The 24,121-nt window shown below is 45.1% G+C and overlaps 1 protein-coding gene and 1 pseudogene across 1 annotated transcript in view; both read left to right on the forward strand.

Annotated features, from left to right (window-relative positions):
• Adgre3 (adhesion G protein-coupled receptor E3) overlaps nt 1-24,121 on the forward strand; it is an 81,366-nt gene that overhangs the window by 22,818 nt on the left and 34,427 nt on the right. The window contains exons 3-9 of the mRNA XM_023716875.1: nt 4,688-4,738; nt 9,436-9,558; nt 11,353-11,496; nt 12,584-12,656; nt 16,732-16,841; nt 17,190-17,288; nt 19,791-19,975. Coding sequence (XP_023572643.1) covers nt 4,688-4,738; nt 9,436-9,558; nt 11,353-11,496; nt 12,584-12,656; nt 16,732-16,841; nt 17,190-17,288; nt 19,791-19,975 — 785 coding nt within the window. The remainder of the gene's footprint in view (nt 1-4,687; nt 4,739-9,435; nt 9,559-11,352; nt 11,497-12,583; nt 12,657-16,731; nt 16,842-17,189; nt 17,289-19,790; nt 19,976-24,121) is intronic.
• On the forward strand, nt 21,681-23,260 carry LOC105742400 (annotated as a pseudogene).

Here is a 24,121-nt window from a genome sequence, read left to right on the forward strand (position 1 = left end):
CTATAAAGTTTCAGACCTCCTGAAACTAAGTTAAAATTCCAATTTCAAAATGGCAATATGAAAGTTATCTCACTGACCTATATATAGAAAGAAGAACATGGGCTAGTGTTTGAAATCATAAGTCATTTAAAAAAAAAAATTAAAACCACAGTGAGATAAAACTGAACAACAACCCCAATCCACAGAATAAGAGAATGGCAACACCACTGCTGCAGAGAATGCCAGAGAACGAACTCTGCCGCCCGCGCCTCAGTAGTGTGGGTGCAGCCTAGAAATTGCATCTTGGGAATTTCAGCCAGGGACGCTAAATGGTGCACTCACACAGACAGCCACCCTTAGAGTAAACAGAGCTCGAAGCACTCCACGCGTCTTTTTTCATAAGGTCATAGTCAAATAACCCGGGGTACCTTAATACCATAGAATATCACTCATTGATTAAAAGAAACAAAGATAAAGATACATTTTTAAAACTTGGTTATGTCTGAGGGTCAGCAAGAGGGTTTAGCGGACTAAGCACCTGCTTAAGCAAGCGCAGGGATCGGGGTTCGATCCCCGGCACCACATGCCGCGCTGGTCCAGCCCCCAGGACTCTGAGTGGCTACAGAGACCCGGCGCGGTGGCACACCCCTGTAAGCCCAGCGCCGGGGAGGCTGAAGACAGGGGGATCGCTATGAGTCCGAGCTGCATAGTGAGACCCGGTACCAAACAGATAAAAAAATAAAATTAAAAACTTGGATAAACCTCCAGACATTTTTGTTGAATAAAAAATGTTTCCACCCCTACTACTTATATGCTTTACCAGTTCCATTTATGTAACTTTTTTTTTTTTTTCCGGAACGGGGGATTGAACTCAGGCCCTTGCACTTGCCAGGGAAGTACTTATTCCACTGAGCCATCTCTCTGGCCCCTGTAACTTTTTTAAAATAACAAAACTGCAAATTGAGGAGCCAGAATAGTGATTAGAGGAGGTTTCATAGAGGGTGAAGGAAGAACAGTGAGGGAAGGTTATAAAAGGACCGTGTTCCATTTCCTAGGACAACAGAAGTGTCCCACCTCATGGGTACATCAACTGAAATATCTGAGTGGTCACTTAGTGCCCCATGTTGATGAGACACCACCCTGAGGAAACATGGCACACGGAACTTGGACTCCTTCTATGATTTTTCACATATCTGTGTGGGAATTCACCATTATGCACCTCAAAATAAAATTTTATTTTAAAATAAGAATGGGTTTGAGGCTGTAAACAGGTGGATCACTACGAGTCTGATCCAGTAGTGAGACCCTGAACACCCTGTAGACCCTTCCCTAAAATACAAAAAAAAAAGAAAAAAGAAAAAGAAAGAAAGAAGAACAGGCTAGATGCAGCAGCAAACATCTGTCATCCCAGGACTTGGGAGGGTGAGGCAGGAGGATCACTGCAAATTTAAGGCCAGACTGAGCTGCACAGCGAGTTCAAGGCCAGCCTGGACTATCTACCGAGATCTTGTCTCAAAAAAAATATTTTTTTTAAATTTTAATTTTTAAAAATAAGAAAGAAGGGGCTGGGGAGATGGCTCAGTGGAATAAGTGCTTCCCTGGCAAGCACAAGGGCCTGAGTTCAATCCCTGGTTCCAGAAAAATAAAATAAATAAAATAAAATAAAATAAAATAAAATAAAATAAAGAACAGTCACAAGAACACATGTAAAAATTTTGTTAAGGAGAGGATCTTTATGAGGAGGAGGACTTGGAGAGAGAAGAAGGAGTTTGTCCTTTCCCCAGAGTGAAGCTCTATTTTCATCCCTTCTGGGTTCTCAGGAGCCATGACGTCTTTAGCTGACGCAGTCTTGCCGTGGCCCTGCCCCTGGACGCTCTGCGTCAGAACATCGCCGGAAGATTGAGGCTGTGATCAGAAGCACATGGAATTATGTTCCTGCTTACCACAGCCAGCCTGCATGGCTAGGTACTAGGCCTCCTTCAAGCCCTAATCACAATTTAATTATAAAATGATTGTTCCCCCAAATATTATATAGAATAGTGGCCAATACCCAGGGTTGGAATGCTGTGGCTCACCACATTACAACCCAAACCCAGTCACCTCCACTCTGGGCTTTAGCTCTTAGGATGTATAAAAACACTTAGAGGAAAAAACAGTTTAAGGATGGGAGCTGTGTCAGGGGTCTCACAAGTAAGCAATGTTCAACACTGTGTCCACTATGTGTTCAATCCCCCCGCATCTGCCTAAGCAGGTGCTTCAATCCGCTGAGCTATCTGGCCAACCCAAGATGATGGTTTCAAGATGCATCCATTTAGCTATAAATTTCTCAAGTTTATCCTTCTTTATGGCAGAGTAGTACTCCATTGTATGAATGTAATGGAGGACTTCGGAGGAGAGGTTCATCTCATGTAGTTCCAGTGGCTTTTCTTTGCGGTGTGGGGGACTGAACCTAGGACCTCACACACAGTAGACAAGTGTTCTGCCACTGAACTACAGTCCCCGCTCACGTCTTGTTCTTTGAGAATCTAAATGGACTGTGGATATGACACAATTCAAAATAACATAGCTCTTGGGCCGGCCAAGATAGCTCAGCAGACTAAAGCGCCTGCTTAGGCAGAGCACAGGGGCCGGGGTTCAATCCCTGGCATGCCATGCTGGCTCCACCCCCGGGGCACACTGAGATCTTGACTAAAACTGGGCATGGTGGCACGCAGCTGTAATCCCAGCCCTTGGGCTGCTGAAAACAGGAGAATCACTATGAGTCGGATCTCTGTAGTGAGGCCCTCTAGACCCGCTAGACCCTGTACTAAATACATTAAAAAAAAAATCATGTAGCTCTTATTTGCCATAAATTCTACCATTTGAGAGCTGATGTTGGTCCTAAGAGAAAAATATATCCAGATTGTAGTAATGGGGTCTCACACTGCTGGGTTACAAGGAAAGGGACATAAGCTCCTTTATCAGGAGGTTGGCCATTCCAAGCCTGGTAGCCTTGACACTGTTTATAAGCCAGGAGGAAATAGCTGGGAAAACCTGAATTTCTCAAATCTCAGCTTTTATTTTTCTTTCTGTATTTGGTCCAGGGTCTCCAGGGTCTCACTATGGAGACTGGACTCATAGTGATTCTCCTCCCAAGCACTGGGATTACAGGCGCGCACCACCATGCCCAGTCTCAGTTGCCATCTCAACACACCCCTGGGATGGGGCCGACATGGCATGCTGGGGATCGAACCCTGGCCGCTGTGCTCTGCCTAAGCAGGCAATTTGGTCCACCGAACTATCAGGCCAGCCCTAGATCTCAGCTTTTGTATGAAGTTTCTTTCCAACACAGTGGATGCAGAAACAAATCATCTTGCAACATCATTACTCATTCAAACTTTTGTCCACAGTAAGCAGGCCCCTCAGGTTCCATACTGTCTGTATTGTTCAAAACAACCACAGTGACTGGGGAGATAGCTCAGTGGCATAAGTGCGTATCTGGCAAGTGCAAGGTCCCAAACTTAATCCCTGGTATAAAAAAAAAAAGTCACTAAGGTCTGACCTGTCCAGAACCACAGTTGCAGGTCATATGTGACCACTGAGAATTAAAAATGTGGCCAGTCTGGCTGGAGATACGCTGTATGCTCAAAATACAAATTAGTGCACAAAGACTCCATACACAATAGAAAAAATGCTAGTACCTTATAAACCATTTTAAATTAAGATTTGTTTAATAACATAAGCTTACAAATTGTAGCATAAACATCTTGACTGTATTCGGCTACATAAAATACATCACTGAAATTAAATTCACCAGGGGGCTGGGGAGATAGCTCAGTAGAATAAGCACTTACCTGGCAAGCACAAGGGCCTGAGTTCAATCCCTGGTTCTGCAAAAATTAATTAATTAATTAAATTCACCTGGGTTGTTTTTTTGTTTGTTTGCACAACCGGGGATTGAACTCAGGTCGTTGGGCTTGCCAGGGAAGTGCTTATTCCACTGAGCCATCTCCCCAGCCCCACCTGTTTGGTTTTTTTTTTTTCGAAATATGGCTACTAAATTTTTAAAGACTCTATGCTGTTTAAGTAATTTTCTGGTGGACTGAAAGTCTGGACTGATGGAGAGACAAATGAGTATAGAAGAGAGATAGAAGGGGGGGGGCGGTCTTAGGACCAGCCAAATAGCTCAGTGGATTAAAGCGCCTGCAAATAGGCACAGGGGCTGGGGGTTCGATCCCTGGGCCTGTCTCCAGGTCCAGGCCCAGCCCCCAGGGCTGGCTGAGACAGCTACTGAGACTGGGCATGGTGGCACGCACCTGTAATCCCAGCTCTTGGGAGGCTGTAAACAGGTGAATCACTACAAGTCTGATTTAGTAACAAGATCCTAAACACTCTACAGACTCTTCCCTAAAAAATAAAAATAAAATAAGGAAAGGAAGAAAAATGGGTCTTTTAGTGTTACCTTTGGAGTAAAAGCTGAATTAGCTACTGAGTTTTCAGGAACTGGAGAGAACAGGCACAGTCAGAGTTGCCTGGGGAGCTTTAGAAGTTTAGTTTGGGATGCCCACAGCTGCGCTTGTCCTTCCAGCACACCTGGAGGGGTCTCCACCGAGGCTAGCGTGCACATCGCGGCAGGAGCCGCTGGCTTCCCCAGAGTCAGCGCCTAGGCCCTGCGCGCGCTGATTCCCGAGGCGGACTCCAGTCTTAGTTCCTCCTCTTTCTATTCCAGGCCTCAGCGTCTTGTTGGCTGCACCGGAATTAGAGGCGCAAAATTCGATAGGTGAGTCCGCTCATGGCCAAAGGCCAGGGGGAGGAAAGAGGGCGCTTGGAATGTTCCTCTGGGGAAGGAGAGCAGCCGTTTGAAAGCACCAGAGAGCTGAGACCTGCGCAAAGTGCCCTGCCCTCTCTCTGGTTCTTCCAGGGGCAGTGTCCCCATCCCCACCTCCACAACCCCCAACTTCCCAAATGTCCTGATGGGCGCAGCTCCGTGAGATGCGAAATAGGACAAGTCACACTCTCGGCTCACATCCTCCGCTTTGGCCCCACTGCAGACAGCTCAACCCACCAGGCCCTCATCAATGGATTCACCCACCTATGATGTTAATCCCCGCACAATCCAGTCACCTCTCCCACAATCTCATAATACAGTCAAGTTGACAGATCAGATTACCTGATTCAGCCCACCTCTTGTCAACTTGACACTCCTCAAACCATGCTTCATATCCTTACAAACACAATAACAAGATTATAATTCCACCAAACATGACAGTCCTCCATATCACCCCAAACAAATTAACCACTTTCCCCCCAAATCTCGGCAATCCCAGCAATGCTAAAATGCCCTTAGAGACACGAGGGGATTCTTAGCCATAGTTCCCTATTTAGAAAAAAATCAAAACACAAGTTAGTAATCCCAAGATACAATAAACGGCACCAGGTGAACATTTCCATTCCAAGAAGAATAGAGGGAAAGAAAACAATCAGTTAATGCGAAGTCGTAAGTCTTTTTTTTTTTTTTTTTTCAGAACTGGGGATTAAACTCAGGCCCTTCTACTGAGCCATCTCCCCGGTCCCTTTTTTTTTTTTTCCGTAAGTCCCAAAGCACTGTGTCCAGCACCTATGCCTTTGTATTTCCATCACAGGGGCTGCTGACCCTGCCAAATATTGCCTTGGCTCCCAACATTCTGTTGAGTTTGGGCAGCAACCTCCAGGAGCCTGACCTACTTCATCTCCATGCCTGCAACACTAGTGGGGAAGAGGAGCCTCCATTATCTTTTCTAACTCCATTGTAAAAGTCACTTAAGTTCACTTAAATTGGTTTCTTTCTGGTGGAGCAAATCTACTCAGAAACCACACCTGCCCCTTGGCCCCAATTTCATTTGAGATTCTTTTCTAGCCAAAATGCAAATTTTCCAAATCCTTTGGTTCTGCTTTTTGTTCTCAATGCTTCTATAAATTTAGCATAAGACAGCCAGAAGTACCCATGCTACAGTATGAACATTGGGTTGCCTTGAATTTTCCTCCATTAATTTGTCACCTTTAAACTTAGGCTTACATAAGTTTTAATACAGGGACAAAATGTAGTCAAGTTCTTTGCAGGGTATGTATAGCTTTAGATGAATTCCTGATAGAGTCCTCATTCCCAGCTGTAACCTCAGGAGCACAATCTTGACTGTCTACTTTCCTACCTTAGTCTTGACCAGAACTGTACATCATTTTCTGTTTCCAACAGTCTAAAGTTTCTGTGATCCACATCTCCATACCTTTACAAAACCTTCGAGTACCCCGGTTCCAAAGACATTGAATCACATGGTCTGATACAGTCACAGAAAATACCAATGTTCTGCGTTGGTCACGTTTCTGTTGCTGAGGGGAAAAAAGACTTTCTATATACAATCTAAAGGAGAAAAGGTTTATTTTGACTCATGGCTTGAAACATTTTAATCCAAATCAGCTGTCCCTAAGGCAGAAATATCATGGCAGAAGAATATGGAATAAAGCTTCTCAAATCATAGCCTTGGGCAAGGAAGAGCAGGGCCAAAGCCGGAGAGGCAGATATAGTCCTCAAATGATCCCATTGAATGCATCCCTGGGTCAGATCATGGAAGGATCGGCATCTGCACAATAATCTGTCCAGGCATCTCTTTATCCAGCCAAGTTTACTATCAAATTTAACTGGTAGTTTCCATCTCCTTAGCTGAGCAAATTATGCACAGCATTGCCTTCAACTTTCAGGATGTTCCTACAAATAAATTCTTGACAGAGTCCTCACTTGATTAATGGTTCTCTATAGAAGGGTCTCATTTAAAGTGACATAGTTGGTGGATGCTGGATGCTGCTCTTTCTTTCCTCAAAGCATGTGTCCTAGATAATTCTGAGAAATAACTTGCTTTCACCTCAGACTTGGGGTTTTGGACTTCAGAAGCAGAGCCTGGAAGTAAGTCATGTCTCTTATAAATGATCTCAGAAAGTACCAACTTAGAGTTGAAAGTGACACTGGGAATGCAGGAAGAAATGCCGAGTCTGTTATCAAGCATGTTATGTGGAACCAGCAGAGGCATGACCTCCACAGAGAACTGACAGACATAGTACAGAACATGGACCTTAATGTTACCTCCCCCAGTGGGTAAAGAGAGGGGTTTACAATTATTAGTTGTATATTATTTACCTTTCTAACTATCATCAAGTATACATATCAGTGGCAATATGAGATTAACGGGGCTGGTGAGATGGCTCAGTGGTCTAAAGCACCTACTTAGAACAAGCTTAGCAAAGCACAGGGACTACAGTTCAATCCCCCAGCACCACATGCCAGCCAGCCCCGCCCCGTGGTGGACCGAGCTGCCCCACACACACATAAATAAATAAAATTTTTTTAAAAATATGAGATTAACAATATCCAAAATTTTCTCCCCAAATTGATTTTTTTTTGTATTTTAGGGAAGGGTCTACAGGGTGTTCAGGGTCTCACTACTAGAGCTGACTAGTATTGATCCACCTGTTTACAGCCTCCAAAGAGCTGGGATTACAGGTGCACGCCACCACGCCCAGTCTCAATTGCAGTCTCAGCATGCCCCGGGAGGGATCGAACCCCTAGCCTCTGTGCCTGCTTGCAGGCACTTTAATCCACTGAGCTATTTGGCCAGCCCCAAAGTAAATTTTTCTGTCCACTAGATACTCTACTTTCCAACCCCAACCCTCTAATACCTACCATTCTCCTTTCTGTACCTATGAATGTGACTTCTCTTGGGACCTCCTCTGAGTGGAATCTTACAGAGTTGCCCTTTTACAACCAGTTTGTTTTACGAAACATCATATACATGTTTTTGGCATGTGTTGGGATTTCATTCCTTTCAAAAGCTGAATGTTATGCTGGTGCATGCCTGCTCTCCAAGCACTCTGGGAGGCTGCAGCTGGCGGCTTCCAAACTTGAGCCCAGTCGGGGCACCTTGGTTACTTAACGAGACCCTGTCTCAAAATTTTAAAAAATAAAATAAGGGGTGAGGATGTAGCTTAGTGCAAAGGTCTTGGGCTCAATTCCAATACTAAGAAAGAAAACTGTGTAATATTCCCCTTATGAATGGATCACTTTCTTCTATCCATTCATCAATCAATAGATACTTGGATTGCTCCTTCCTTTCAGAATACTATTCAGAATAGTGGTGTTATGTACACAGATATAAAAGTCTCTTTAGTAGCCTACTTTCAGTTATTTTTGGTTATATATCCAGAAGTTGAGTTGCTCAGCCATCTGGACATTCTGATTTTTAATCTTTTGGAGAATGGCTATGCCACTCCATGAAGGCTACTCCATCTTACATTCCTACCTGCAGAGTGATAATGTTCCAATTTCTTCACCTCCCTAAAGACACTTGTCTTTTTAAAATCATAATGAAGCTGGGTATTATTATAGACCAACTCTTGTCGACCACTGCTGCCCCTTGGAGAGCAGACACTGTTAACTGCTGATTTTCCTTGTTGTGAGCAAAGAGGACTTGATGGCTAGAAAAAGCCCTGAGGGAAAGAAACACAGGTGCTGGAAGTTCAAAATTGGATTCTTGAGCAAAATTCTCTCTAGTAGCTGAGCTGGAGCAGGCACTGAGCCCCTATTTTCAGCAGTGGGATGGATGCAAAGGGAGAAAAAAGAAGATTCCCAGGAGGAAAATCTGGCCACAATGTCCGATCCATTGTAGATGCTTAATAACTATTTCTTGGATGGATGGATGGATGGATGGATGGATGGATGGATGGATGTGTAGATGGGTGGATAGATGGATGGATGGATGTGTAGATGGATGGATGGATGGGCAGATGGATGGATGTGTAGATGGATGGATGGATGGATGGATGGATGGATGGATGGATGGGTAGGTGGATGGATGGATGGATGGATGGATGGATGGATGGATGGATGGACGGATGGACGGACGGATGGATGGATGGATGTGTAGATGGATAGATGGATGTCCAGACGGACGGACAGATGGATGGGCGGATGGATAGATGGACAGACAGATGGATGGATGGGTAGATGGATGGATGGATGGATGGATGGATGGATGGATGGATGGATAGATGGATGGATAGATGGATGGATGGATGTGTAGATGGATGGATGGAGGGGTAGATGGATGGATGTGTAGATGGATGGCTGGATGGATGGATGGATGGATGTGTAGGTGGATGGATAGATGGATGAATGGATGGATGGATGGATGGATGGATGGATGGATGTGTAGATAGATGGATGGATGAGTAGATGGATGGATGGATGGATGGATGGATGTATGGATGGATGGATGAGTAGATGGATGGATGTGTAGATGGATGGATAGATGTGTGGATGGATGGATGGATGGATGGATGGATGGATGGATGGATGGATGGATGGATGTGTAGATGGATAGATAGATGAGTGGATGGATGGAGAGATAGATGGATGGGCCAGTGAATATGTGGATTCTGTGTTCCCTTCAGATCCCTGCCCCCTGTGCCCTGCAGATGCCCTCTGCCACAACCAAACCCACTGTGTTTGTATGGATGGATTCTGGTCTCATTCAAGAAGGAAATACTTCACTGGGACCAAGGACAGATGTGAAGGTAAAGATATTAGAATGTGTCTGGGGAGATAGCTCCATGGTCTAACGGCCTGTCTGGCAGTCCAAGGATCCAAGATCAATCCCCAGTACTGCATACCATGTAGGTCACCCAAACTGGGCATGATGGCACACTCTTGTAATCCCAGCTCTGGGGAGGCTGAGACAGGAGGATCACTATGAGTCCAAGCTGCATAGCAAGACCCTGTACCAATAAGAAAAAGAAGATAGAAGGTTTTACCTCAGTCACTTATTGGTGATAAATATGCTGGTCCATATATCCTCTCCAACACCAGCCCATAGCTCATATAAAACTTGTAATGAATCATAAGACTGAACAACAAGGAAAAACTATTAGCCAATTGTACTGTCCCAGAGCCTTTCAGATACAGAATGCAAAGCAAGTGTGAGTCGTCAGCCCAGGACAGCTCCTATCTTAGGTCTGTCTGGGGTTTTGAACCTCTGTTCTGATTTACTGGCAGGGAAACCTGAGAAGACAAGTGACACAAGGGACACAAGCATTGCATACACTAGGATTTAAAAAAGTATGGTCCTCTTGCAGTCTTCTGTAGCAGCATGTCCACTAACTGTAACTTTATTCCCTTGTTTCTGGTTGTGTGCATTCAATTTAACTCAGCGTGTGATTCAGAATTTTAAAATCCACTGTATCTTTACTTTCAGTGATTCCACATAACACTTGCAACTCATCCTTAACTGCCATACATCCTCAAATTTATTTCTGGACTTTTTGTCTGTTTCATAGGCTATTTTTACGTATTCATTCAACAGCCTCTCCTAGTTTCATTGTGGATTGGTAAGATATTTTTTCATGTGGAATCATAAGCTTATTTCTTTAATTTAACTTAACATTATTTTGAAGAGTAAAAACAAATGCAAAAAGAAATAGCAGAAACAAAGAAACAGGATAACAAATGACAATTGATATATTACAGATTTTCAAAACAAGAGTAGCAAATTAGCAATGGTTGTTATATTGCCTAATTTTATCATCAAATCTGTTGCTCAGATTAACAGATACAGCTATGCAATATTGGACAAGTAATTGAATATTGATGCTTATTTTTAATAAACCTGAATTTTTTAATTTTTTACTTTTTAAAAAAATATTTATTTTAAAGAGAGTATAATAATATTTGATAAGAACTGAGAAATGGCACCATTAGAAGGCCAAGACAAGAGGTATTCAACCATGGTTTTGGTTTTACACATTGCTGCCCTCGATGTAGCTGCTTAGATCACAGATATCAGCCTGCAGAGTTAGTCAGAGGGAAAATTGTAAACATTAACTGCATTTTTTTCCTTTTTTTTTTTTTTTTTCAGAATCAGGGATTGAACTCAGGCCCTTGTGCTTGCCAGGCAAGCATTTATTCTCCTGAGCTATCTCCCCAGCCTGCTTTTTTCCAAAAACTGATAGAAATTATGAGTACAATCATCTCAGCTTTGCTGTATATGTGCTGGCATGGTTTGCTCCCCTGCCTTTGTAATATATTTTAATGCCTGATGAGGCAGGTCCTCACTTCATGCTCTTCCTGCGTATCCTCGCATGACACCAAAAGCTTCTTCTCAGCTTACAAATTCATTACAGATTTCTAAATGGTATCATATTTGGTGTGTAAGGGAGAACTGTCAGACCTATAATGGTGACTCATCCTATCAAAAACCAACAGATATTGTCTGCAACTGCAAATAATGTTCAACAGTAGAGATCCCATGGGAAAGGGGGAAATGGTGTATTTTTCTGTGAGAATAAAAAACAATATTTTGTCTTGATTTCCAGACATCAATGAGTGTAAGACCGGGCAGGCAAAATGCAAGGAAGCGTCATACTGTAAAAATAAAATTGGAAGCTACATCTGCAGCTGTCTGATCAATTCTAGATTCTCCTGGGTAGCTGGTATCTTCGAATTCGACCGTCCAGAATGTTATGGTAAGAACTGCTAAATACTTTTTCTACCATGATAAAGGAGCAGGAGCAGTTTGCCATAGCTATAGGAATATGAGTCCAAGGAAGGAGAAGAGAGATCTGTCTTCACCCTTGCCCCCATCTGGTCCTTGTGTGTGATGATCTCTAGAACTGTCATCCTGGCACCAGTAATCATCTCTGTGTATATGCCTTACAAATTTATGTTCCCAATTGGAGCCACTGTCCTGGGCTTCCAAAGTACAACTCTAATTCTTATCTAAACTTACCTATCTCTTTATCTTTCACTGATCTTAAATTCAGTTTCTATGGCTATCAACTTTTGTACTAAAACTCACGAGTTTCTACTAGTGCTTCTGACTGCAGTCCAGCATCAAGGTTTTATTTAGCCTTTTTCCTTATCTATCTTGTGTCTGTCCAACATTGAGAAATACACCACTCGGGATCCACAGTAAATTCCTTGGTTACTTTCTTCGTTACTGGAACAAAATACTCGACACCCACAACTTAAAGAGGTTTACCTTGACTCAGAGTTTGTAGAGGCTTCAGTCCGCTGGTGACTGGCTCCAAGGCAGGGCAGCATGGAGAGGAGGGGCGCAGAAGACAAACTGCTCACGACCTGACAGGCAGGAAGTGGAACCAATCAAGGAAAGGATGCAGATGGAACCTTCCAAGCCCCGCCCCAAAGTGGCCCCACCTCCTCCAACATCACATTTAGCTATAAACTCATCAGTGGACTAATCCACTAATAAGCACCACACACCATCACCCAATCATCTCCCAAAGCCCCACTTGTGGGCACACAAGGCGCTGAGCGATCATCTGGATATAGAAATCGTGTTTTTGTTGTTGTTGGTTGTTTGTTTGGGGGTTTTTTTGGTGGTACCAGGGATCGAACTCAGGACCCTGCACTTGCCAGGCAAGCACTTATTCCACTGAGCTATCCCTGGCGCCCGATCATCTGCATATAAACCATAATCCTTATTTGTAGATTTAACATATTTCTTCCATCTTCGCATCTTCTTCATGCTGCGCTGATGAAGCAGCGATGCCTCAGCTTGCCAGCTGGCTTGTGGTTAGGGCTCAGGTTGTCTAAATGTCTCATCTAGATGTGGGAATACTAACAGCATCTATTCGGTTATATGTTGCTGTAGCTCAAGGTGCTCCGCCACACAGGGGCTTAAATCTGCACAGAAGCGCAGCATTTCATGCCTTTCGTGGGTCAGCAGTAGAGGCCTGGCTTCCATGTGTCCCCTTCCGTCCTCACATCCCACCATCAGGGAGCTGCTCAGAGCTATTGTTTCATGTTAAACCTCCGTTCGGGATAGGACCTGCTTCTCAGCGCCCTCACATGACTGTTGATGGCATTCAGTTTCTTAAAGCTGTTCATCTCTGGTGGTTTCTGCGAAACGGTGTCCACTTTTTAGAGAGGCTCCTCTAGACTGTTTCTTTCTAGTGACCACTGAGAACAGCCAGAAAGAGCGTGAGTCAGTCTTTCATCACCCGATCCCACGGGTGACATCCTGTCTGGTCCACTAGCAGTGAGCCACTGCAGCCCGTCGACAGTCAAGGACAGGCAGTGACACAAGAGTGGGTGTGCATTCCCAGAGGCCCTGGCACATTCTGGAACAATTTTTTAACGCTGCTTGCTGGACTGAATACTGTTCCTCCAAAATGTAAGCCCACCTAAACTTGTGACTGCAGCCCTGGAAATAGAAACTCTGCGGATATAATGGGGTCAAAACGAGGTCACCCTAGATAAGGGCGAGCCCAACCCAGTACAACCAGTGTTCTTATAAAATGAGAGAAATGTGCACATGCACGGAGAAGGAAAGATGGTCTCATGCGGAGAAGGGCAGAGATGAGGGTTACGGCAGCATGGTTCCTGAATGGCAGAGATTGCTTGCTGGCACAGTACAGTTGTCCAAACCATCCTGCTTACATGCATAGATGAATCTCCTTCCCCCACTCCCTCTCCTGTCCTTCTCCTCAACTCAGTAACTCTTTCCTTTGGAATAAGTTCATTCCCTTTTTCCAGTATCTATTGTACCCTTCAGACTTTGGAGTCCATGTTTGTAGCACTCAATGCTGGCATTCCTCGTGTGAGATTGGTACATGGACCTAACACACCTGTCTTAGTTGCTCTTCTCTCATTGCTGAGACAAAATACTCAATACCCAGAGCTAAGGGTTTACTTGGCTTACAGTTTGTAGAGGTTTCAGTCCAAACTAGGCTGGATCTGGGCCAGGGAGATAGCTCAGTGGAATAAGTGCTTGCCTGGCCAGCTCAAGGTCCTGAGTTCAATCCCTGGTACCACCAAAAATAAAATAAACAAATTAGTCTGGATCCAAGGCAGGGGAGCTTAGCAGAGGGGCGTGGCAGAGGAAAACAATAATGGCAGCAGAAGACAGAAAAAGCAAGGAAGCAAGAGAGAGACAAGATTCTCTCTGTCCCTCACAGTACGCAGACTACCCGCCCTAGGGAGGCATAGTGCTCACACCCTTAAGCCCAGCTAGAACTATGCCAATCAATGGACTGATTCACTAATCACACATCCGCAATCCCAGCAGCACGCACTTTAGTTCAGCCACTTCTGAAAGAACCCTGTGACCACGGGAGGCTTGGGGGCCCACCAGCCATAACAGCATCCCAATTTATTTTTTCATCCCCATCCTTCCCCATCCTCCCCTGGCCCTCCATCTCTTGGTCTTCTTCCTCTTTGAGAAAGATCTACTTCCTACTTTCCATTATCTTATATTTTTAACTCTTTGTTTTTACTTCAGGTTTTCTCTTAACTTTTTTTTAAAATTCATTTTAATGAGAAAAAAGATAAAATAGCAATGAAACCATTTCAAAACAGGTTAGTAGGACAGTTACAATAATTAATACATTGCATATTGCTGTCTTCATAGTATTCAGAGGACAAGATGCAGACATGATATCTTGTCTAAGCAATATTAGTACAAACCTTTCTTCTCATTGAACTAAGAGAGGGTAGCTGTATATCTATCCTATCTTGTGTATACACATATATATTTTTTTACAACAAAATAGTTCTTTATTTATATTCCCCCCCCCCTTTTTTGTCAGAGATGGGTGTTCCATTGCAGTTAGAGAAGCTGTATTTGGATAAGTCTTTAAAGGACCTTTTCATGCTTGATGCCAGTCCAAAGATTGTAGGTTAAAAAGAAAAAAAAAGATTATAGGTACTTGAATTCAGCAAACTAACCCAATATAGTCCAATAATCCACAACAGTAGTGAGTTATCAGCACAGCTGGCAACTGTCAGAAGTTGTTTACATGAGCCTTTTACAGCTCAGCATATTATTATAGCTTTACTTTTTATACCTCATGATTATACTTTTCTGCTGGATGGTTAAGACCAAATTAAAGCATGATCTATATAACTAAAAATGTAACTTTTGCTATCTGACAAGGTCAATCAAGTGACTCATCCAGATGGCTGACACTGACAAAAGATCTACAAGTTGCTGTACACGGTCTCTTAACCTTAATGTGTTGGGGATCTGTTGTATGCTTCCGTGTCCTCTCATCTTGTCTAATAAAAGCGTCAATTACAATCAGTTAATTACTTACTTGTATTTGTTTGCTTAGTGATAATCCTGCCAGAGTGAGTCCCATGAGGAGATATCATTGAGATAGATAGATATCATTGATTAACTGATTGATTGATTGATTGAGCTTTGTGTCCAGTTTCAAATATCTCCTTGTGTTGCTCAGTTTTTCCCTTACTTGGACAAAATGCTTTACATCCACATCCTCAAGGAAGAGAGATTGATTCTGGATCATAATTTCAGAGATTTTAATCCATGGTCCGTTGGCTCCAAGGCAAACACATGACAGCAGAAACGTCAAGGTCAAGGAAAGCTGCTCAACTCACAATACTAAGAATTAGAGCCCAGGGGAAGATCACCCATGATGCACTGAGCCCCACCAAGAAGTGTGATTACCAGTCTCCCAGGTGTCTCTCAGGCCAGCCAAGTCAACAGGTGTGACTCACTGTCTCTGCTCAAGAAATGCTGTTGACTGAGTTATTCAACTGGAAGTCACAGTGCTAATTCTTTTTTAGACTCTACTGAAGGGTTGGAGGCGTAGCTCATCAGTGCATCCATGCCATATGTAAGACCTTTTGTTCAATATCTAGCATTATGGGGAAAAAAAGTTCTGTCATAGACTATGGTTTGGAGGTCTTAAAGGGTAATTAGGATGGATTGCAGAAGCACCAGGAGCAGATCCAACTTGAGATGACCGAGTGGAAGAATGGATGTGTTTTCTCCCATATCTCATTATTAAACTTTTCTTCCCAGAGAACCCGACACAGCAGACACAACCAACGAAGAATATTTTGGTGAGTAGGGTGAAGCCTGGAATTGGGAAATAGCCAGTAAGTGCTCCTATGTCACTGTGCCTATGAAACCCTGTGGGATTTTTTTGTTTTGTTTTTGGTTGGGTGTTTTTGTTGTGTGTGTGTGTGTGTGTGTGTGTGTGTGTGTGTGTCTTTTTGAGACACATTTTCCCTATGTAGTTCAGGCTGGACTTGAGCTCACTTTGTAGCCCAGGCTGACCTCAAACTCACAGTGATCTTCCAGCCTCAGCCTCTCGAGTGCTAGGATTACAGATGTGCAACCCCCCACCCAACCTCGCCCTGTGATTTTTAGAACAGAGTATGTCTCATTTGGGGTACAGTTTTGTCCTCTGTCCAGTGGGGAAATTGGCAATACCTGCGAGCACTTTTTGTTATCAAAACCCAGAGAGGGTTGCTCCTGGCATCTGGTAGGTAGAAAGCTTGGATGCACTACACCTTCCTAGATGACCCAGAACGGCTCAGGTCATCAGAGAATTGTCTCGTTTCAGATGGCAACAGGCATGGAGAAACTCTGAAATAGATTTACTCTGCCCCAGCTGTCACTAAGCAGCCTGAATCAAGCATCAAGAATTTCATCCCCACCCCACCCACGTTAACAAATGTTTTCTGGGAGCATCCAGCTGACTGATCCATATCCCTCATTTCTTTTTCTTTTTTCTTTCTTTCTTTTCTTTTTTATTATTTTTGTGGAACCGGGGATTGAACTCAGGCCCTTGTGCTTGCCAGGGAAGTGCTTATTCTACTGAGCCATCTTCCCGACCATATTCTTGATTTCTTAAGTTTCAGTGGAAGTCCTCCTAACTAGTGCTATTTCTTTTAAAGGAATTTCCAACTCAAAATGTGAGCAGAAAGGAAATTGCAAGGCAGGCTACACAGTTTCTTCAGCAAGTGGAAATGACCATATGGAATCAGAGTTTTGCTTCCCCAGGAAAGGGTGATAATGCCATACTTCATATAGGTAAGAGATCTGAAGCAGCTCTGATGGCCACCTTAGAGTGACATGGGGTGAGGGGTAGACAGGGCCCTTCAATGAAGAGATCTGTCAGCTCTCATAATGACAGAATTGTCCCGCTGATGCTTTCTATGAGCAGGACTCTTCTTTGAAGATATAAATTGAAAGAATAAATAAATAAACCAGCTTTGTTCATGTTTCTAACTTTTCTTGGTATGCTATAAACTGTCTAAAAGCCTAGTCCCCAAAGAAGGGAGTTCTTCAATCCATTTCTGAGGATGTATAGCAGGACTCAACTTCAATCCATTTCATGAGAAGAACGTATAGCAGGACTCAACTCTCTTGATGTTTCAGTCTATGAAACCAAGAAATGTCATGAGGAGACCTTTCTGGAAGCTGGAAATAACACCATGAGTATCAACTGCGCTGATGCTTTCAAAGAAGCCAGAAAAGGTACTGGGTTCTAAGAGAAATTTTATGGACCGCTCGTGGTAAGCATTGTCTCAGTTCTGGACATCAAGCGTCAGTAGGTGGGGAGGCATGGTGCTCCAGTTAGAGAGATGCTCCAGGTTGAAATGAAGACCTTCCTCACTGACTCCCTGTCAGGCATCTCGGGGAATAAAGTTGGATTCTCATACAGAGCATGTACTTTGCAGCTCAGGTTGAGGTTAAAACAAGACTCCATTGACATACTTCCTTACAGGGCTGGCCAAATAGCTCAGCAGATTAAAGCAGCTGTGAGGAGGTGCAGGGCCTAGGGGTTGATCCCCCGGGCCTGCCGTGCCACCACCCACCCACCCCACCCCGGGGCACGCTGAGACAGCAACTGAGACTGGGCATGGTGGAGCGCGCCTGTAATACCAGCTCTTGGGAGGCTGTAAATGAGTCCGATCTAGTAGTGACACCCTGAACACCCTGTAGACCCTTCCCTAAAATACAAAAAAAAAAAAAAAAAAAAAAAAAAAAAAAAAGACATACTTCCTTAGACATGCTAAGGTGTGCCCTGTTTCTGTGTGACACTCTGGGAGTGTCACCTAACACTGGTGAATGATCATGGTCTCAATCACCCTCTTGGAGACATGTGTTATGAACACCTTATTTAAGGTAGTTTCAGAGCTCCCCTCTGTTCTACAAGTTGGCAAACATCTGCTTTAAAGGGAGAACAGACAGTAAATAGTTTAGATTTGGGGGCCAAATTACCTGAGTCATAACTGCTCAGTTAGGTCATGGCAGTGTGACAACAACAGTATGTTATGTGTAAATGAAGGAATGCAGCTTTGTACCCATAAAACTTTATTTGGAAAAACATACGAAGGGCTGGTTTTGCTCCTTATGCCGTAGTCCGCCTCCTACACCTGCCTCCCTCACCACAGTTCTATGAAGCACCCAGAATATGTAAGATTTTTCTAATTCATTTATTTATTTACTGTCCCTGTCTCTCAACATAATGTCAACTCTCTGATGGCCAGGACTTGGCTCTGCATACCACTCTATCATAGAGGGCACACAGTAGGTGCCCAGAAAATACATGATGACAACGCACGCATGTAACAGATTTCAAAGACAGAGACATGGTTGCCTTGAGACACCGAGAAGCCTGATATATATTCCAGAAAATTCCTGGCTACCAACTAACATTCACTCTAAGAGTTGCAGGGGGAGGGGAGGGGGAGGGAGGGGAAAGATGTAAAAACAAGTTGACTTTTTAAAAATGGAGCAAATTATACTGTGAGTGGTAAGTGACTTCGGCCAAGTAAGGGCGCCACCCGTGAATAAGCGCACCTTGGAAGAGACTACATCGTGCTGCAGAGTGCTGTGCTCATTTAACTCTGGTGAACTAAATAGTAATTTGGAAAAAAAGAACAAGAACAAGAAGAAGAGAAGGATATGAAGAGAAAATGATACAGACAGACAGAGTAAGAAGGGAAAGTGGGAGAAAGCCAGGGGGAGAAGGGAAAAAGAAAGAGGTAATTAAATATAGTAAGACAGCCTGCATACCTTTCCCCTACGTAAACATGAGCTTGAAATAGAAGACGGATGTGTATAGTTTCTGCAGCCAACCAGCCCTTCTGAGGAGGAGCATGTGGCCTAATAATACTGATTATTTATTTATTTATTTATTTGTGTGTGTGTGTGTGTGTGTGTGTGTGTGTGTGTGTGTGTGTGGCCAGCTCAGCCCACCAGGGGGCGGGGCTGGCTGGCATGTGGTGCTGTGGGATTGAACCGTGGTCCCTGTGCTTTGCTAAGCTTGTTCTAAGTAAGTGCTTTAGACCACTGAGCCATCTCACCAGCCCTGATTTTTTTTTATGTACTTAGTACGGGGTGTACAGGGTCTCACTACAGCTCGTAGTGATCCTCCTGTTTTCAGCCTCCCAAGCACTGGGATTCCAGGCGTGCACCACCATGCCCAGTCTCTATAATACTGATTCTGATGGCGAAGGAATCATACATATTTATGCACCGTTGATAGGAACACTTAGCACATAGACCTCTTAAAATGCGAAGGGCATCATAATATGAGTTCCAGATTCTGCAACCCAAGCCACTTTCGGTATGTTGTGTGTACAATTTAAAGGATTTCCACAGCTCATTGGAACTGTATGTCATATTTACTTTATACCCTCATACAAGACACTAGTGAGGCCGGGGAGATAGCTCAGTGGTCTAAGTGCCTGCCTGGCAAGCGCATGGACCCCAGTTCGATCAACAGGACCGCAGGCCATGCTGGCCCCAGAATCCCGGGCGTGCTATGCAGGCCATGGAAACTGGGCATGGTGGTGCATGCCTGTAATCCCAGAGCTGGGGAGGCTGAGACAGGAGGATCGATATGAGTCTGGACTGCATAGTGAGACCTTGTACCAAATAAACAATTTTTTAAAAAAAATTTAAGACACTTAGTATGCCAACTTCTGAAACTGCAGACAGCTTCCGATATGGCTTATTCTATTTTCTTAGATGTGCGGGCAGTTGCTCTTATCGCTTATCAGTCTCTTGGGAATACTCTGAATGGATCCTTCTTTAATAATTCAAGAAGGCTGCGAGGCGTGAGGCTGAACTCGCACATCGTGAGTGGCACGGTCGGCTTGCAAGGCAGGGTGGACCTGTCGGAACCCGTGCTCCTGGCTTTTCAGCACACTCAGGTGAGCACAGCCCACGTTGCCTCCCCGTGCAGCGCCACGCGCGGGAAGGGCCCTGGTCAGCCTGCCCGTCTCGAGCTGACTCCAACCGCCATCACTGTTGCTTTGCTGCCTAGGGATGGGGTGGCTGTTATTAAGAAGTGAAATGTACGGATGAGGATGAGGATAAAAGCTACACTTGCACACAGTTAATGGGAATGTGCGCTGGTGTGGCCGTTAAAATGTGAAGATGCCTCAAAACCTAAAAAACAGAATTAGGATATGTATTAATTATTTTTGTCACTGGTACAAAATACCGGGCATATGCAACTGAAACGGGGAAAAAAGGTTTTATTTTTGTTGTTGCTGGGTTTTTTGGTTTGGTTTGTTTTGCTTTTTAGTTCTTGTTGGTTGTTTTGTGTGTGTGTGTGTGTGTGTGTGTGTGTGTGCGCGCGCAGGGACTCATTATGCACCTTGAACTCATAGTGATCCTCCTGTTTTCAGCTTCCCCAGTGCTGGGAGGACAGGTGCACCACAACACCCGGTTTCGGGCCAGCTTGGTGCAGGGCCGTCACAGCATGCGATACTGGGCATTGAACCCCAGTCCTTGTGTTTGCCTAACCATATGCTTAGACTGCTGAGCTATCTCCAAGGCCCTGGTTGTTTCTGAGGCTGGGTCTCACCATGCAGTTCAGGCTCACCTTAAACTCACTTTGTAGCCCAGGCCGGCCTTGAACGTGTTGTGATCCTCCTGCCTCAGCCTCTCAAGTGCTGGTGTTACAGGCATACACCACCACAACTGAAATCGTAGTTTTGTCTTTGGATCAATGTCTGATATTTGGAATCGTACTGTGGGTAACCTTTATGGATTGACTTCTTTCATTTTATTTATTTATCTATCACCAATACTGGGAATTAAAAGCAGGGCTTTGCGCGTGTTAGATGTTCTATTGTTAAACTATATCCCTAGCCTTACCCACGCACCTCTTAAAAATTTTTGAGACAGAGTTTTGCTGTGTAGGGCAGGCTGGCTATCTTACTTACTTTTATTATGGCTAAATCAAAATATGGACACCCAAAGCCAAAGGAAGAAAGGCCTATTTTGGCTAACAGTATGTAGAGCTTTCATAGTCGGCTGGCTCCAAGGCAGAGTGGCATCGCACAGGTGAAAGGGCCCGGGGCACCCACGGGGCAGCAAGGCAGCGAAGAAGCAGCAAAGTGGCATCGACAGCAGCAGCCCCCTTCCCGTCCCTTCCATTCCACCCAGGCTGCCTACCCTTGAGCCCAGCAGCACACCATGAACCATTCCCAGCGTCGCATCCTTGATTTTAGCCTCACACGCTCTACATCCAACCACCTCCAGAAGTCCCACATGAGACTTGAAGGGACATCTAGACACATAGCAAAACACCTCTCAACTCTTGCTTTTTTTTGTAGTACTTGGACTGAACCCAGGGCCTTCCCGCTGAGCTACATCCCCCACTTTTTTTTTTTTTTTTTTTTTTTTTTTTTTTTACATTTTTAGACAGGGTGTCTGAATTGATAACTTGTCCAAGCTGGATTCAAGCTTACAATTTTCCTGCCTCAGCCTCCCAGAGTGCTGGGTTTCCAGGCATGGACCACTGTACCTGGCTCTGAGTCTTCTTTTGAAATCTGGCTGGAAACCCCTGTGACTCTGTAACCCTTGCTTTCTACACGTGTGCTTAAAAAGCCCCGTGTAGACAATGCCATGGCCTCTGGCCAGTGTGAGCAGTGGCTTGGCCACCTTGACCACAGCCTCAGTGGTCTCCGAGTGCCTGGATGCCTGCCCTGGGGAGACACTGCCCTAAGGGGCCCTAGGTGGACAGGGCTCTCAGGCACTCTTCTCAAAGGCAAGTCTTCAAAGGAGTTCGTGCTTTTATATCTGTAACCTATGATTCTCTGTGGTCTGGTTAATTCCCAAGATGTCTTTAAGGGTTTCTCCTATTGCCCTGGTACAAAGTACTTTTGTTCTCTTTTTAAAAAAAAAAAAAATATTTTATGTATTTATTTATTCATTTATTTGGTACAGGGTCTCGCTACCAGCTCAGACTCAGAGTGAACCTCCTGTCTCAGCCTCCCCAACTCTGGAGTTACAGGCATGTGTCATCACTCTAGGTTCCAGTGGCCAGCATGGCATGTGGTACCAGGGATCAAATCTGGGTCCTTTCACTTGCCAGGCAGGCGCTTAGACCACCAAGCTGTCTCCCCAGCCCTTTCTGTTCTCTTTAATGGTGACAATCTCTACAGTACTTCACACCTTCTTCCTACCTCCTTTGATCCCAACTTTATATGTGCCTTTTTTCTGGACAGACTACTAAGTTTTTCAAAGCTTTTATCCCTAGCTTTTGCTCTCAAGTCCCACTGTAAATATGGGTGAAAATCAGTCAGCAACGTCCATGCTGTTACCCAAACTTTGCATGGTTTGAAAGTCTCCTGTGTCAGATCCATCGACTCACTACCTTGAAACACAGCCTCCCCAGAGTTTCCAGGCATCGACAAAAGAGGCAAATTCTTTGCCAAACAACCTGCCACGGCCACATGGCTGGGTGCTGTGGTAGAACGTGGACTCCATCCACAGCAAGACCCTGGTGGCCATCATCCACCTGCTGGTCTTACTGGCCATGCAATGCCAGGCCCCGATCCGCCTCCCCGGAGCAGGGTCTGTGCAGGTGGTGGTCATCCAGAAGCAGGAAGGCCTGCTGCACTCCAGCCATGACTCTGAGGAGCTGACCACGACCTCGGAAATGATGATGGGCCACTTTGAGTGGGATGCCTTCAACACGCTCTTTGACCACGCCCCGGACAAGTTGACCGTGGGGAAGAAGTCTCTCGCCATGTTTGTGAACAAGCACCTGAACAAGCCAAACTTGAAGGTGATAGAGCTGGAGACCCAGTTTGCAGACGGCATGTACCTCGTCCTGCTCATAGGCCTTCTGGAGGACAATTTCGTCACACACACACACACACACACACAACTTCTACCTGACTCCGGAGAGCTCTGCTCAGATGGGCCACAACGTGGCCTTCGCCTTTGAGCTGATGCTGGACGCCAGGCTCAAGAAGCCCAAGGCTTGCCCTGAAGATGTGGTGAACGTGGACCTCAGATCCATGCTGAGGGTGCTCTACAACCTGTTCACCCAGTACAAGGATGAGGAGGGATGCGCGGATGCTGCAGATGTGGGCAGCAGGGACAGTGACCGGGCGAGAGAAGCGAGGTCCATCCACGTGGGCCTGGGCCTTCCAGGGTGGCAGCCCAGGCTTCCACCCCCGACTGGTGCTGGTTCTTAAGTTCTTCTCCTTGAGACTCCCAGGACCCTTGAAAATGGACCGTTTAAAGCCTCGCTTCCCAGGTGCTGAGTTGTTGGTCTTGGTCAAAAGATGAAAATGAAAAAGCCTGGGCTCGGATGCAAAAAAATAAATTCTTTGCCAAAACGAAACCTGCAGGCCCTTGAGTCCGCTTCCCAGCAAGACCCCATCGCTGTCTGGAGCCCCGGGGCGTGGTCTTCACGCTCTGCACTCTCATCCGCAGTCTGCTCCGCTGAGTCCCATGCGGCGTCACCTATCAAGCTCCATTCGCAGGGTTTCGGGGTTGCTCTAACTCCTCGCACCGCCTTTTCCAAATCCTCCCATGAAACAGCCCCAAGTCTAGGGAACCACAGGGATAGCCCCATCCCAGCAATGGCTGCCCTTCTGTGTATCAGTTTTACGTAGTAGCTTCCCATCCCTGGGGCAAAATACCTGCCATACACATCTGAAAGGAGAAAAAGGTTAACTTGGCTAGTGGTTTCACAAGCTTCGGTCCACTGTTGCCAGGCGCCAGGGTAGGAAGGATGAGAAAAAGCAAAGCTGCTCACCTTGTGGGAGGAGGCAGCAGAGGACGCTGAAGAGCAGAGAGCACCCAGGACAAGAGCGCCACGGTCAGAGCCACCCCTGGGTCCACGTGAACCTCGCCTCCTGGCAGCACATTCACCTGAGAAGCCATCAGATGTTTAGGGCCTCATCACCAAAGCCCCACATCTGGGGACAGTTTGGGTTCAAGAGATAAAAAATATAACCTAGCAAGCCCAATAGTGGGTACGTATCCAAAGGAATGGAAATCAGTATATATCAAAGACAGATCTGCACCCCTATATTCACTGGGGTGCTATG

The sequence above is a fragment of the Octodon degus genome, unplaced genomic scaffold, assembly GCF_000260255.1.
Source record: "Octodon degus isolate 3935 unplaced genomic scaffold, OctDeg1.0 scaffold00050, whole genome shotgun sequence".
In the NCBI taxonomy this organism is placed as follows: Eukaryota; Metazoa; Chordata; class Mammalia; order Rodentia; family Octodontidae; genus Octodon; species Octodon degus.